The 16,844-nt window shown below is 36.4% G+C and overlaps 2 protein-coding genes across 4 annotated transcripts; both read right to left on the reverse strand.

The window, feature by feature from the left end:
* Positions 1–1,120: 1,120 nt before the first annotated feature.
* On the reverse strand, positions 1,121–5,308 carry LOC111347391 (E3 ubiquitin-protein ligase TRIM45). The gene has a single exon (XM_088735173.1). The coding sequence runs from the start codon at positions 4,763–4,765 to the stop codon at positions 3,134–3,136; it is 1,632 nt and encodes a 543-aa protein (XP_088591299.1). The 5' UTR covers positions 4,766–5,308; the 3' UTR covers positions 1,121–3,133.
* Positions 5,309–5,438: 130 nt separating this feature from the next.
* LOC111347388 (AP-4 complex accessory subunit tepsin) lies at positions 5,439–16,844 on the reverse strand. Of its 3 annotated transcripts, none has more exons than XM_088735171.1 (16): positions 16,764–16,844; positions 16,537–16,609; positions 14,431–14,522; positions 13,176–13,269; positions 12,889–12,956; positions 12,038–12,092; positions 11,173–11,235; positions 10,118–10,276; positions 9,215–9,251; positions 8,620–8,754; positions 8,294–8,372; positions 7,737–7,871; positions 7,577–7,625; positions 7,077–7,114; positions 6,486–6,566; positions 5,439–6,404 (listed from the first exon to the last, which is right to left on the reverse strand). In XM_088735171.1, the coding sequence occupies exons 1-16, from the start codon at positions 16,827–16,829 to the stop codon at positions 5,610–5,612; spliced, it is 2,019 nt and encodes a 672-aa protein (XP_088591297.1). In that variant the 5' UTR covers positions 16,830–16,844; the 3' UTR covers positions 5,439–5,609. The 3 variants fall into 3 exon arrangements, with proteins under 3 accessions (XP_088591297.1, XP_088591296.1, XP_088591298.1); XM_088735170.1 differs by having other exon boundaries at positions 5,439–6,407; XM_088735172.1 differs by lacking the exons at positions 14,431–14,522; positions 16,537–16,609; positions 16,764–16,844 and having other exon boundaries at positions 5,439–6,407; positions 13,166–13,253.

Below are 16,844 nucleotides of genomic sequence, written 5' to 3' on the forward strand. Positions count from 1 at the left end.
TTTTTAATGAATGTTCCTTAGTTCATTGAGAGAAAAACTCCTCTAGACTTCCAACAGATTTCCATAAATGATCCCTGGTTCACTTAGTTATTTTCGGAGATAAATTTTAGTCTAACACAACACGCGCGAGGTAAAATTCCTATGTCAATCAAGTCTCGTGTTCCGATTGGACAACAGTACAAACCTCGTGACTGAGTAACGAAATCTATTTTCAACACCCTCTGCAGTGATTAGTTACGTGGCAGGCTTAGAAAAGCAGTAAATTTTAAGAAAAAAAAAACAGCAACAACTAGATTAACTGTATCAACTTACACGTTACTGAGTGTTTTGCTCACTTACGTTCAAATAAGAGCCTTGATACCAAACCGTTGATATGGAAATGGTTTTCAGTGAAGAAAGAAGATAAATGAAGAAAGAAAGCGAGCTCCAAAACTGCATCCCTACATATACCTACACGAGCGGTAGACAATTGGCTCCTTTTCTTTCCAATACTTTATGTAGAAACATGAAAAAGGTTGTATTTGCTTGTACTAGTCATAGAAATAGGGGGGGGGGGGGGGATAAGAACTTAGCTTCGCTAAAGGAGTATCAAAGACTAGGTATCATTTCTAATGATCTTTTCTTACCTTTTCCCTTTTGAAGAAAGAGTAATAGGAACAATTGCCTTGTTTACTGTCACCCTCTGTCACCTAGTTAAGAAATTATTTTGATATTTTAGGCTTCTCAACTGTCACACGTCCATCGCGAGATTTCACGAAATCGCTAACAACCATGAATCATGACCAGATGGCTTCCATTTAAGGAAAGTCTGTTCCTAAATAAATTAGTTCTATTTGCAACTGTTTTCAGAAATAATGACAATGATGACCTAAAAGACCAAAAAAAAACCATTTACTTCAGATTCCTTGGCCTCGAGCAGATGAATGACTTAATCATCATTTGTTCCTGGGGCAGACGTTAAGTCTGTTTACCAAGTAGTTTTCTTGGACCGTTTTTCTGCGGCCTGTCGTTTTTTTTCAGATTTTTCCAATTCTCACGAGTTTTTCAATTTGGTGGCTGGATGCACTAAATCAATTGTAGTTCTATTACTGTGTGCAAAGACCGAAAACTAAACAACAAATTCATTTCTCCATCCAGTTTTTATTATCTGAAATCAAGTTCACAGCTAAACAACTTGTCTCGCTACGGAAACAGTTCATTATTAATACAAAATCTCTTATGATCAATTCAGAAATACATAAGTATTATAAACTCACTAACCATTTTTTAGTCACAAGATGGCATGTATGCAATAAATCAATAATGATTGTTGCAATGTCTCGTTTCCTATGAATATTTTGCTTACATGTGAACTCAAGTTTAGTCAAAAACTAGAAAAATCTGCCTAAGTTACAATCGAATAAAGTGGTCTAACAAAATTAAACAAACTACTCCTCCTTATTTCTTATTTCTTATGGTAAAAAAGTGGATCATTGGAAAATGCAGTTAAAGAGTTTTCATTGGCTTACCCATCTGGGTTATGAGTCATTATACTATGCACGCGCTTGAAGACCAGTTAAGCCAAAATTGTTATTGAACATTGTAACATTTCGTTTCTTTTTAAAAATTAAATTTGGGAAGCTTTATCTATGTTTTCGATCGTTTTGAATAAAACAATTACTCCACTCGCGCTTCTTGGATATCAGATGATTATAGCCAACTCGGCCATACGGGCCTCGTTTCCTATCTATCGTTCTAACACGCGCTCATAGAATTATTGTTAACAATTCAACGATACTGAATGAAATAATCTATTGCAAGCATTGCTATAGTTATATGAATATCTTGAAGGAAATAATTTGTATTTTTAATCCTATCCTGCAAAATCGAAAACTGTCATGTGACAAGCTAAAAAAAAATTTCCCTTTAGCTTAGAAAAAATTGACAATGAAAGTGGGAACGAGAAAGCTCGATATTTAACAATGCACGTGGTGGAGAGGATTGATGGACTCGCTGATCCATACACGTCGAGACGACAGGGCTGAATAACGAAATGCTACGTCAGAGGGCATGCTGTCAACAACACGGAATCAAGCATGTGAGGTTTAAAATTTAGCGAATTAGCGGAAAATAATAAGGGTTGGCATTTAAAACCGTGGCATTTTGTTTTCGTCAAAGGCATTTTCCTATTTCCATGTTTTTAAGGAGAAAATTCACTTTCGAAAATTTTTTAGGGGGTGTACAAAGTTTTTGGAGTTTGTTTTGTGAAAAAAAAAAAAAAAAAAAAAAAAAAAAAAAAAAAACGGCAAAGAAAACAACGCCTTGAAGGAACAGAACGGATGATCAACTATGCAAACGACTCAAAATCCGTTTTCCGCGGCAAAGCCTAGTGCCTGCACAGACGTTATTCAGCTCTGTCCGTATAGACATGATGAAGTTCATGTTAGTAATATTTCGATGTTTAATGCACGCGCCTGTAGGATCCCTGAGCAAATCATATTCATTGTACACATTACTTGCTGAGTGTAATGATGACAGTTATTATTTTGTGATTCCTTAATTATTATTCCATTTTAAACAAACATTTTTTCAGCGTCTATTTCAAGAGATAAATTTTTTCGCCCAAATAGTCACACACCAAAATACGACCATCAGGTATTGTAGCTATTGCTTTCGGATTTGTTAGCGTAGTAACAGTTTTGCCAACAAAGCGACCTTCCATTGTAAACTGCTGAATGTGTCTATTGCAAAAGTCACACACCAAAAGACTGTGATGGTCGCCATATTTCTCAATACACAAACCCCGTGGAAATGAAAACTGTCCATCTGCTTCACCTTCTTCTCCAATCTTGTACAAGAACTTCCCTGAACTGTCAAACACTTTCAAACAATGGTTTATTTGGTCAGATACAATGAACTTGTTTTTGTGATAAATGCATCCACTAGGTGTCAAGTTTTCATGGGCATTGTCTCCAAATTTGAACATGAATGTACCATCTTTATTCAAGACCTGGATTCTGCTGTTACCGTAATCCGCTACAACAATATGTCCTTTATCATTCACGCAAATACCTTCGGGACTCTGAAATTCGCCATCTCCAGTCCCTTCCTTTCCAAAGCTCTTCACAAAGTTTCCTGTCTGTACATTGAATTGTTAAATGCGGTCATTACCGTCATCGGCCACCAGTAGCTCGTCATTATTCAAAAATGTGACTCCAGCTGGTTCTTCCAGCTGCCCATGGCAGCCACATTTTCGCACAAAATTTCCATCCTTATCAAATATTAGAATACAGTGTTTTTCAATGTCACTTACAGCGATTGTTCCTTGGCTGTTGACCGCAATCCCGTTTGATTCTTTAGGAATTTCTCCCTTTAGTACCAACTCTCCTACAACATCAATCCGTCGTTCCTTCACGTAGACCCTGAGAGGACTGGTAACAAGTTTGTCCCCATTTATTTTGACTGTGATGCTGTAGGTTCCAGGGACTTTGGGAACAAACTTCACTTGAAAATTTTCATCTCCGTTCGCATTATTTATTAAACTTGCTACATCTTCAGCGGGTTCTATGAGCACTTTGACGTCAGATTTACTCTGACCTCTATTTGTAAGCTCCTCTTCACTCTTTGATTTTGGACAGATCAGAAACTCTGCTTTCAAACCAGCTTGGAGATTTTCAGTTAGTCCTTCTATTGTCCAAAGGCGTGTGTCTATTTCACTGGTTGTCACGAAGCCTGGGCTTGAATTCTCAATCGAAAAAGTTGAAATAAACTTGACAAATGAACCAACCTGAAGTGCTGGCACTGCGGTCATGGTGAGATCAACAAATCGCTCCTCCAAACTCTTTTTACTTTTCATAATATCTGAGCTTGAGCTTCTCTGAACAAGGTTATTGGTAAACTCAACTGCTTGCTCAAGCTGTTTCATAAAGGACTCTACTTGCTCATTCATAGAGTTTATTTTCTCCATTCTCGACACGCGTGTATTCTCGAGGACCTTTGTAGCTTCCCTTTCGTGTCCTCGAATCTTCGAGATCATTTCTTCGGCTGTTTGTGAAACCTCATGTTTTGCAGCGGTGATATTTCGTTCCAGCTCAGTAGCAACCCGTTGAAAAGTCTTAATCGCATCGCTGCAAACTTTCATCTTTCCTTCTATCGACTCGACTACCGCCAAAATGTTGGCTTTCTCGGCATCCGCTGCTTTATCGAGCAGATCAATATTATGATTGTTGTGATCAGTGTTTATGCAAACTTGACAAACACAGTTTTGACATTCAAGGCAAAAGAACCTGGTTACTTCTCTCTCGTGGTAAGGCTGAGGGAAAAAGTACTGACGCTTCAGGAAGGCCTCGTAGTCTGCGGGTTGAAACTGTTTCACTGCCGCCAATTCGTGTCCATGAAAGGTACTCACTTGAAACAATTCGTGTCCATTAACACAGTCATGGCACAGCAATTTCTCGCAAGCGAAGCAATAACTGATCTCGGCGCTCTTTTTCTTACAAATACCGCAGCTGATCTGACTACCATCGCCGCTTTGTTGTACAGCAAGAAGACTCAACAAACTATTTTGCAGAAAACCAGTCGGCAAGTTATCGAAACAATTTCCTTGAGGGATGTTGACTTGTGCCTGACATCGAAAATGTCCTTGTCTTTGAGTTTTCAAAGCGTGTTCCTCCAAACACTTCAAGCAGAAGGTATGAAGACAAGCTATTGTCTTTGGTTTGGTGTAAGTATCCAGACAAATGGAACAAGTGACTTTTTTTCCGATATTCTTCAAGAGAGACTCCATCGCAAAGACAGATTACGAAATCGGAAGAAATGAAACACAACGTGCACTATTCGTGAAAGAGTAAATGTATAAGAAAATAAAATAAATTATTACACGACTCGGGCAGTCAGAGGACCAATAACTAAAATCAACCAATCAAAATGCTCTATTGACGGTCCAATATTCTCTAAGTATTGGACTGGGCACTGTCCCGAAAGGTCCCGAATGATACCGCACTTGTGTCCCTTTGAACTTCAGTCGTATAATAAATCTCTTATTAACCAAGCTTGCTCGGGACCGTACTGGAAGAATATCAGCCCTCGGTCTTTTTTGTACGGACCGAGCGCAGCGAGGTCCGTACTGTCAAGACCTCGGGCCGATATTCTCCCAGTACGGCCCTCGCGCTTAGTTAATAAGATATATATATTAGTTCTTAGAAAAAAGTTTTACTGAAGGAGAGTTTACCACAAAGTGACATTTCTAGTTATAAAATAGGAAAAGAGTAATTTGCATCTCGGCCAGAAATAAAAGCTAGAAATAACTTCTATTAGCAGAGCCTCGTCGCGCGCGTGGCAGGCACGCAGATAAATAGGCGCGCGCCACATGTAGGGAGCCATGAGGAAGCAGCAAAAGCTAAACATTATTTTTTTAAGCATCTTAAAGTGCTTCATTCTACTTTCAATTCAGACAAAAGTTATAATATAAAAATATATAATAGAATTTATTTAATTCTCACCGTACATAAACTACTCCTTTTCTTTTCTTTAAAATATTCAACCATATCTTCGATGCATTCTACGATGTTTACAAATTTTCGTCACTGACATTTTTTTTTTTTCGCGACAAAATCAATTTACTTCTGAATCTATTTCCTTGCTTTCATCTCGTCTTTGACAAAACTAAACGCATGTGCCCTACCGGATTTTCCGACAAAACTAAAATCGGTTCTTTGACTCGACTGTTTAGGAAGTCTTAGAGGGATTGAAGACGCACTACTTGTAACAGGCTGTTGAAAGACTGGATGGTGGCTATAAGGAAATTGTAAAGATCGCCGATTTGTTCTCTGCGCTCCGCTGGTAGGCAACGTGACATTTGGCGGTGAAGTTCTGTTGTGTGACAAATCGTCTGAATTCCGGCAAATTTGTGAACCACTTGTGAAATTCACTGAGGCAGAGGCGGCGGTATTTACATTCAAAGAGTTCATTGGACTTAGAATGTTATCCTGAGGTGGTATCACACTGTTTCCGTAGCTCACAAGTTGCGGATCCTCTAGAACGTTTCTCTGTGAGTTGAAATTGTGGTGTTTTCTTACTTCAACAATTGAAGTTAAATTGGATTGAGTGACATGATTTCCAGGAGAATTCTTGCTGTCGATGAGTAATGGATCAAACAGATCTGTCACGCTGTCCTTAGCGGCTTCTCGGCCATTGGCTTTTTTGACCGAGGCTGATCGTGTGATATCCTCTTTGACGGAAAAGAAATCCTCAAAGTCTGATTTAGCTCCTTTAGATCTTTGATTTGCATTATTGCTATTTCTAGAGGTGTCACTCCCACTTGAAAAATCAAGTCCTTGGAAGACATCCAGATTTCCCTCTGAAGATCTCTTCTCTGGACCAGTAGTGTTAGAAACAAATAGTGCGGATAACTTGGTGGTATCTGTCTGCTGTAATTGAAATAGAAACATTACTACACTTATTTCATAAGCTTTAGTTGATAATCATCTGAGTAGTTTTGGTCTTACCGAATGTAAACTCATTCCAGAAAATAGAGTAAGAGTTTGATCTGCTTTAGAATGAAGTGTGGAGTCTAAAGATTCTCCACCCTGAAAGATAAAAAAAGAAGAGAAAGATTACCAACTGAGAGGGCAGAATTGAAGGGTTTGTTCAACTCTGTTTCATAGACCACTTTCATAAATGGCTGCTGGGTTAATATTCTTTTGTTTAAATTTAAATTTGCCCTTCTGGCCTCGCTTGAGATAATGTACTCTTTTGAATTTTCTACTGGAGAACGAAGCCAGAAGGGCTAATTTAAGTTTAAACAAAAGAATATTAATCTGGCAGCCATTTATGAAAGTGGCCTATAATTATGGTGAAAGAAAGGATTGCTGAATAGGAGCAATGTCCTGAAATGAAATCAGTCTGTTAGTGTAGCTTGTAAGTTGCAGACCCTCTAACAGAGTTGTCTCACATGATTGTGTTACATGCTTTCCACTTTGATTAGTTTATAGCTCCTTGACTGTAAACTAAGAATCTTTTGGGTCAAAGTAATAAGAACATATGAAGGGAAAAAAAAGAAGAAAAATTACATTAGAAAAATATTATGGCTCCATTACCTCTGGAACGTCTCTCTCTTCAACTGAAAATCGAACATCTGAAAAGCAACAAAAAACAAGCTTTAAAAGAGTTCAATTCACAAGAAAGTTTAACCTCAAATGAACAAATACCTCAAAGAGATCTAGATCATTACAGAGTGTCTTTGATCATAAACTATTAGGTCTGTCTTAGAAAGAGGTACCATTACTACTTGGATAAAATGCCACCGCCCTTGGGGTAACCCTGCACTGCATCATTTTGACCTTACCTTGCATATCCTGATATGTATGTAGGGTTACCCCCCCCCCCCCCCCTCTGTGTAAGACTTACAAAACTGGCTCAGAGTAATAACAGCCTGAATAAAGGTCACAGATGAAAGCATATGGTAATCTTGTTTTGTTTTTCCTTGTTCTTTGTTTTTCTATCTCTTACACATTTTAATTAGTGTTTTTCTTTTATGAAAGTTTGCACTTCAGTGTATAACAAAATCTGTGATCAAAATCAAACAAATTATACCTACCTTTTTGAATTCTCTCTTTTTCTGTTTTTGCATTCATTAAATACAAGATCTAAAAAATTTAAAAAAAATTGTTTATGAGTGAGTACAATCCACATCAGTTCCCTTGATATTTTGTAAAGTAAACCACGCATTATTAAGTAAATTTATCTGATCTGCTCACCTTTGTAGCCTTAGATAAAACACTACCACTTTCTGATTTAGTAATTTCTTCCAAATTTGTGCAAAATCGAGACATTCTTGAGGCCACACAGGAAATATCACTTTTTAAAAGATGTTCCAAAACATGTAATGATTTCTGTAATAATAAAAGAAAAAATAACTTTACAATACTGCCTGAGAGCTCTCTTTAGAAGGATATCATAAATAAATAGGCAACAGAAACAGGTTTTCCTTGTATCCCTAGATCATTTAAGAAACCGAGGGGGTGCTTATTTGGGCAGGGCCCTTGTTTGATATCATGGCCAAAGGGTAAGGCACTTATTTGGGGGAGGGTGCTAATTAGAGCAAAGTCGCTTATTCAATATGGAATATTGGTACATGCTACAAGGAGTTTGTGCCTTGGGCTCCATTCCATAATATATCATGTGTTTGTATATTTCCTTTTTGGTGATACATATACCACATCTTTATGTATTCCCTAACTAAAGACTTTTTTGATGAATAATTTAAGTAATTTCATAATAGACACATATCTTATTAGTTGATTAATTTTCCTACCAATTGAACTTCAGTAATTGGTTCCAGTAGTCTGTTGTTTAGTGCTATCAACACTTCATCAAAATTCAAGGAAGAGCATCTTACAAAAAAAAGAAAATCCAAATGAATGCTTTGGTTTTTTTTTTTTTTTTTAAATTTTCAGATTACCTAACATTTTATTTTCTTATGAGAGTAAAACAGTAACGAGCTGGCTTAAAATTGAAGCCAATGAATGAGAAATCTGCTTGGTACAACATATTTTAAGCAATCGTAATTTCTGATTGACACAAGGGTTCACTATATAAACTTATTCAGAAATCAAAAGAGAATTTCAACTATGATTCTACCTCTTTGTGAAGTGATTTAAATCTTGCTTAGAAGGTACTGCACGTATTCCACCTTCAGATGTAATGTTTTCAACGAGATGAACCTCTACAGACAAGGTATCTTCTGATTCTAATGATTCTTGGTCCTCTGATGAACTAAAAATTAAACAAGAAGAAATTTCAGGTTAACCCAATTTTCATTATTCAAATTTATGCACATGCCTGCCAAATCCAAGGACTTTTGAAAAATACCTTGCAGATTCCGTTTTTTGTTTTTTAATCGCCCAAATTTCCTGTTACTGTCTCCCATTAGATTTTATCACATTGTGGTTAAGAGCAACACAGGCATAAATCAATGCTATTGAACATGAGTATGATAATGTTTACTTGTTGGTGTTATGTTGGGGCTATACCAAATTAGAACATTATTGAGTGTTTTTCTTTTTCATGAGCAAAACAAGGAAAACACTGAAACTACCCATGAGAAATCAAACCCCCAAACGTTTGGAATCCACACAGCTACATGAATTGTATGCTCTAACACTGGGAAAGAGGAAACTTGCCGCCGAGTTTGTTGAATTATAAATTACCAGTAGTGAGCAAAGATGATTCTTACCGATTGGAAATTTCATCATCCACAAATTTCTTGGAATCTACAAAAACAATTCAAGAATGTTTCGTGAAACACTGCAAGTTCCACTTAATAAGAAAATCACTTCAGTCTTTCTTTACATTTTATTCCTTAGACCATGCCATAAGTTGTAGTCATTATGAATAATTAAGATATTAAGTGAATGACTAAACATTTAACATCAAGAAAATTCACTTTAATCATTGATAACACTTGTAAGCAACCATAATCAATGTTGAATGCTGGTCATACAGTGTATATGGCCTGTAAAGATGTCAGTGAAGTTAAGTAACCATAGTCTTAGAACAAGCAAGCCAGGTTGCTAAGCTACCTTCACATTCTAAGATGGCAGAACCTACAGTAGTAAATACTAGGGACCTTAAGTAGTCAGGACAGCAACACCAAGGAAGATGTCAATTGAAAAATGAACTTCTACTTTTAATAAGAATTTCAAAAATGGCTGCATGTGTTTACTCTCTCACATGGTGTGGCACCTCAACTCCAGCATAATGTATAAAAGTAGTGTTGAGATCCAAATGGAAATTAAAATGATTTGCCGTCACAGACTCTGTTTGCAGATGATGCAAATTTTGGTGATTTCACCTTGTTGTTTTGCAAAGGATGGCTAAGAAATGTACAAAGTTTTAAAATGCAGGTGCTGAGCTATTGTTCTGCAAATTAGATCTTTTGTTTTTTCACATCCTCGTTGCAATCACTGTCATGGTTTGCTTAAGTTCCCTACTGTCTTTAGCAAAAGCAGAGGTCTAGTGTATCCAATTGCTGTGGGATGGTGTTAACTTTATAATCTACAATAATCCTTCCAGATTGAGACTAATGTCTCTTTTGAAGATGTTCCTTCATTATAGAAAATTACACACTGTAAGATACCTGAGTTGGGATCTGAAAAATCAACGTAGTTAACAAATCTGATGCTTGATCCTCCAGTTGATGCCATACTTTCCTTTTCGTTCTTTGATGCCAAACGATTGGCTGCCTCTGGAAGACGTTCAGCAAGAGTTTTCATGGAGTCAAGCCATGTTTTGCTTTCTACAGTAAAATTCAAGAAAGAAAAAAATGCAGCATATAGTACAAATTCTTGTGTCCTCACACCTTGAATGTTCACAAAGTGTTGAGCATTTTCAGCACCAATACTATGATTAATAGTGGGATCATAAACAATGACTAAAAATTGTGATAGCTACGTCACGAAGGTGTTCTCAGCGTTCTCGAAGGTGTTCTTCACAATGTAGAAAGGAATGACAAGGATGCATCAAAACCAGTCGCTAGACACTTTAATTTACCTAATCATTCTAAACAACATTTGACAATCTGCGGTCTTTCCTTACATTTAGGCAACACAGAAAGCCGCAAAACTCTTGAACAAAAGCTTATCTTTCAAATCAGCACTCTAAATCCCACAGGTATCAACAAACGCTTTTCATTCCACTAACTTATTTGTGTTTTTCTCGTCGCCATGTTCCCACCAATGGCGTAGCTCCGCTTTCTGCACATAAACCCACATACAACCCACAATTCCTGCATTCACTCTGATGAAGGGCTAACGCTCGAAACATCAGCTTTTTTAATTCGTTACGGTGGCCAATTTACAATTTCAACTTAGTTGATATAACCAAATTACCTTCAGTTGTTGCCCCACCGACACAGCACCACAGTTTCTTTAAAAACTTTCAGCCTTCATTCCTACATTTAATGATTACATTCTACACAATATGAAAACTGTGTTTCATTTGCTGTACTTGTTGGCTGAGCGCTCACCTCAGTTTCGCAAACTTTTGAAATCAACTTTATGGTAAGAAAGACTATATGCAATGGAAAATTGGGTTCGATTTGTGGAGAGCTTTGTTCCTTGTTTAATGAAAAGTCATTCCTAATGAATTTAGGGCTCAAACTATAACTGCAATGAAGAGTATGTTAGTTCTTACTTGGCTGTTGAGAAGGCGAGTTTCCAAATCCTTCCATCTTCTTTCCTGTTGGTCCCATCATTGCTACATTTTTTGAAAATAATCAGTCAGAGTTAAATATTTAACAAGTTAGTGCTGGTTACAGATGAATAAGTCTGTATCACATCATTTAATTTCTCTCCCATTGGATTAAACCACTCCATTTTAGTTTCTCCATTTTGATTTCAAAAGATGCCTTTACAACTGAAAAATGTTGAGATACTAATTACAAATTAGGATTGAAAACCATCTAACACTTATCTTCAGTGAGTTACAAGCTTTAATTCCTTAATCATTATTTTGTTTTCCCTGTTGCTGATATCTGATACATTCAATTCAGCCAATTTCTAAAAGTTGTGACCATTTTGATTACATAGGAGACAGAAAAACTTTGGCCACCAATTTTTTGCAATTATGGAAGTCAATAAAATGGTGAACTGGGTATGGTGATCATAAATCTAGCCATAACAAATTTATCACTAAGAGTTTTTGGCCTAAAGTTAGTGCCATGCTAACTATTTAATAATGTTAAAATTGTTTCCTAAAAGCAAAAAATTTCATCTCTCTCCTTGCTTGTCTAAGATGTTACAGAAACTCATAGAAATAATTTCCAGCCACATTGCTTATTTCAACAAGAAAAGTTATATGGATAAACCATTCCAGTAGTACATCATGCAATACTACCCACACTCACTTTTATTTTGGACTTCTGAATTTTTTTCCTAGTGATCTTATTTTGATTCAAGGTTGCCCAGTAGCCTCTTAAGAAAATGTAGAGCTCAGAACCCTGGCTTTAAAACAAGCCCTCCTCCATCACTGCAACCAGTCCCCCATTTCTTTTACTTACCATGCATGGTTGACGTTCCACTGCTCTCAACATTGAAGAGAAGTCCAATTAATTCCTAAAGACAACACAATAATTATCAACATTGGGGAATTAGATGATAAAATTAAATCATCACAGTAACTAACCATTATCTAATGGTAACTAACAACAACAACTAGTCATTATAGACACTAACAAAAAAGTCAGTAATCATAGTGAAAATCAGAAAATGCAAACACTTAGTTATTGATGAATTCGTAAATAAGGGTAATATTGTAATTGTATGATTAGGTGAATCTTCTTATAGTCTATAGCACTGCTGACAATATACCTATGGCACAGTTTACCATGCCATGTGTACTGCTTAAAGTTTTTGCTGTTTTTGCAGAGTTTGGTTTTAAGCTAAGAATTTATGGGCTATCCAGTAAGAAGCAATAACTTTGAATCCTCCCCGGATATTTCCTCCTGTAAATTGTTGTGGTTGTTATTTACTGGAATACAAGGAATCTGGATGCAAACAAATTGTTGTGTTGTATTTGTTTTTGCCTAGAATAGCTGGCACCTACAGCAATCCTTCTGTATCTGTTGATTGATTACTGCACTCAGGGCTTGACACTGACGGTAACCAATTACAGTAGCCACTAACTTGTAGAAATTTAGTTTTAGCTTGTGGTTTTCAATTTCCACTTGCCAGTTTGGCTAGTAAACAAACTGAAATTGCCATAACATCTAAGTTGTCATGTATATGTAGAATAGTACATTGAAAAGTTAGTATCAAGCCCTGGCACTTGTAAATTATAGTTAATGTGTGAATGACAAGTATCATTATTCAATTACTTATGAGAATTAATTTTGCAAATTTTATAACTTACTGACGCTGCAGCTCTAACTCGTTGATTGAGGGCATCGCCCTGTAGATGATCTAATTGACCAGTAAAACCTACAAAGGAATAAAATTCTGAAGGTTATTGCAATTATAACACATCAAAACATTTTTTACTTTATTACTGGTTTATGATTTGATCACACAATCCTGAAGTGAGGGAAAACTGTGTTTTCCAGAAGAACTTCTAACGAGCATTGTGGCCAGCTTCAACTGGACCACGAAAATAATATACACTGTAATAAACAAACTGTAAATTTATTCACCAGTCCTCACTTTCAGTTTCTCTGACAACATCAGCTTTATGCCGCAATGCACTTCTGAACTCAGAATGACCATTGCTTCCAACATAACACAAAATCTTTAGTACCTGCAGGCAAATAAACAAATTTGGATGACTGATAATATGCTGACTGAATAACTTATGTCAGGTTTCAGTAAAGGGCTTCCTTATTGTCACATTCCAAGGAAAAAATCTCGTTGCTGTGAAATTACAAACAACCATTCCTCTGTTCTTAATCTGCATTACCTTAACTAGGGACTTGAGATGTATTAGTTTTAGCTATAAATAAATTTTATCATGGTAGTTCAAATTTTTTCCTTGGTCCAAGATTTTTTGAATAATTTTGTTTTTGTTCAGACAAAATAGAGAAATGTATCATTAATCCCTTTACAACCTCACATCAGTATCTTAATTCTCCATACTCTTCTCTGTACATTTCTTTTGATTGTGACAAAGAGAATTTGTTTCACAATCAAAGAACTTCTAAAGTTGGCAATAATTTCCTTCATTCTCATGAGTTTAATGAATGATTAAGCAGTATTACTGTACAGAGAGGTTCTCTTAAGCTTTAAAGGTTAATTGATTGCTCTTTCTTGTAACTGTAAATCACTTATTACTGGATCATTGGATATTGCAATTCAAGACTTTTTATTGGCTTAGCCATTATGGTATATGAGCCAATATACCATAATCTACAAATATGGTAAATGTACGCATCAGCTCAAAATTAAAAGGGAGCTAAAAATTTAATAAAATTTAATAATTTAATTTAATGTTTCTACAGGGTTCGTACACTTTTGACCTGTTAAAATTCCATTACTTTTCATTACTTTTTCCATGACCTTTTGAGAGACTCCATGAACTGTTTGCAAACATTCTCACAATGGGTGCTTCTGTTTATTTCTAATAAAATTAAATCTAATTTTTGGACTAGTCAATTAACTTTTCAACTTTGGGTCTTATTGCCTTTCACTTATAGAGAGCATATTGATTTTCCATGACTTTCCATGACCCACACCTAAATTTCATGACACTCCAGGCCTGGAAAATAAAATTTTGAAATTCCCTGACTTTCCAGGTTTTCCATGACCTGTACAAACCCTGTTTTATTAAACAATTATTCCACTTGTTCTTGTTGGATATGAGATGATTATAGCCAACTCGGCACTACGCGCCTCATTGGCTATCTATCATCTCATATCCAATGCACACTTGTGGAATAATTGTTAATTATTTACAGTCACAGACCTTGTACTTGACATACGGTGATTGCTTCTTCAGTCTACCAATGAAAAAATCTAACAGAGAATTACAGCTGCTGAGTGATTCATATGTTATACCTGATATATAGATTAAGGAAACCTTAATAATAATGATAATAATAATAATACTTTATTTACTCATGTATCACCTAAGAGCTAATAGCTTGTTTAAAACATGAACGTGAAACTAATTACAAATAATGAGCTAGTAAGAACTAATATCAAAAGATAAAAGTATTGAAAAGCTATATATTATCTAATTTGTATGTACTATCTAATTAATAAGCGAAATGTCTGTGTTAAGGCTCAAAAGATAGACACCAACCTGATTTAGATCATTGGGGGAATCAAATAATCTTATGATAAAAAGGGTATTTGAGCTAAGTCTTGTCAGACAAGACAATGCAAAAGGTACGACTACTCACTCAAATTGAGCTGGTAAAGCACATGCAAAATGTTTTTTATACCTAAATCAAGTAGACTTATCAAAGCAAATTTCTGCTCATAAAAGGAAAAGACTATGCCAATTATTGGATGCCATAGTAACCTTGACATTATTTTAAAGCTACTTCTTTTTCCTACCTACACAAACACCAGCTTACTAAAGCACAACAATGCAATTTGTCTCTATCCATTGAGCTAACTGCCTCCCGGTTAGCTCAGTGGATAGAGTGCTGGACTGTTGTGTGGGAGGTCGAGGGTTCAAGCCCTGGCCGGACCAACACTCAGGGTCTTAAAATAGTTGAGAAGAATTTGCTGCCTTTCTATAACATCAAGAAATGGTTAGATATTCTAGTCTTCTCGGATAGGGACAAATAAATGGAGGTCCTGTCTCCTGCAGGGTTAGGGGTAGGAGACGTTAATTTCCCACACACGAGATTACTGTGTGATGGATGTCCTCCCCTGGGGTGGGATGGGTGGGATATTGGGTGCACTTAATTTGGAGCCTCGCTCTGTTGTGCAACCCTCACCACACTCAGATGAAAGTGATTAAATAATTAGAAAATTGTGATAGGAAGTATCTAAATTATCTTATCACATATTTAATTTAGTTGACAAGAGTTTAATTGCAATTGTCTGGAATGAATCAAACAGATATATATTTTGCATTCTGATAAACAGGTTTTTAAAGAGGGATGACATTTTGAAAGAAACTTGTTTGAATTGTTCAATAACATAATCTTCATAGTACACCTTGCACTGCACAGGTAGCTGTGCTTTTAAGTACACAATTGTTCATAATTTTACAATAACCCATGGAGCCACTTTCACTCAAAAACAATATACAAATTTTGGTAGATCTACAAAGTTTACCTCAGCACTCAAGCTAAGTATCCCACACTGTCAAGGCTCATCCCAGTTTCTCTTACACAAAGTGACTTGGATTATATCTACTCCCCCTCTACCGGTGGGGGAAGGGAGGTTAATGTTAATCTAGGATTAAAAGTTAACCTTGGCTTGATTTCTCATGTAGGAGAGCATGTATAGGAGCTAAGGTTTTGTTGGGGTTTATCTCAATATGACTCAAAACTAGCAGGAAAACAACACAAAACAAAAATTCCTTTGCAAAGCTATTGAAATGAATGAAAGACTTACTAACCCTGAGTCAGGTTTATCATGTTTTAAACTGCCCAGCCCAGAATGCTAGTCCAACACAAATTTTCCCCTGTGCCTCCTCCCTTCTTGCATTCATCAGGCTTCCCTGATAATTCCTTGGTACCCGTTTACATTCTTGGGTAGGGTGAGGCACAACACATTGACCTGGCTAAGGTAGCACACCTTTGCCTTACGCCCTGGAGCGCAGTTTGCTAACTGTAGGGCCCCCACGTCTATATATCCCAAGCAGTTCTGATCACAGGGCAGCATTTAATCCAGAGTACATTTCTTACATTTCTCGATGTACCATGCAACCACTGGTTTCCCGTCATAAATACAGTTGAGTAACAAGGGAAATGCAACGTAGGCAAACAGATATAAACTGACAAATCAAAGTTCTCTTAAAAATAACTCGAACAGTACAGATGCATGACATTGTCGAACAAGTAGTTTCATAAAACATATATATTTTTAGCTAATTAGGTTCACAGGATACTAGTTATTTCCTGATACATGTAACCAGAAGTTGGATTATCATCGTCTGAAGTGGCCTTCATCAGCAATGGGATCTGTTCATGGAAAAAATGGTGATGTGAGGAAAATTCCGATAGTTTCAATCTCATCTTAGAGAGCTCAAACCACAAAAATAGCAATATTGAAACAACAAATGGTTTAAATAGTAAGTAAATATTAGCTTAATTTATCTTGATTGGAGATTCGTACCTTTTTTGCGAAGGAAACTTTCTCTGAAACTTTCCCCATCGCACTAGTAGCCATTTGAGCGGCCATTTTGAAACCTACTCC

This window comes from Stylophora pistillata, chromosome 10 (assembly GCF_964205215.1).
Source record: "Stylophora pistillata chromosome 10, jaStyPist1.2, whole genome shotgun sequence".
In the NCBI taxonomy this organism is placed as follows: domain Eukaryota; kingdom Metazoa; phylum Cnidaria; class Anthozoa; order Scleractinia; family Pocilloporidae; genus Stylophora; species Stylophora pistillata.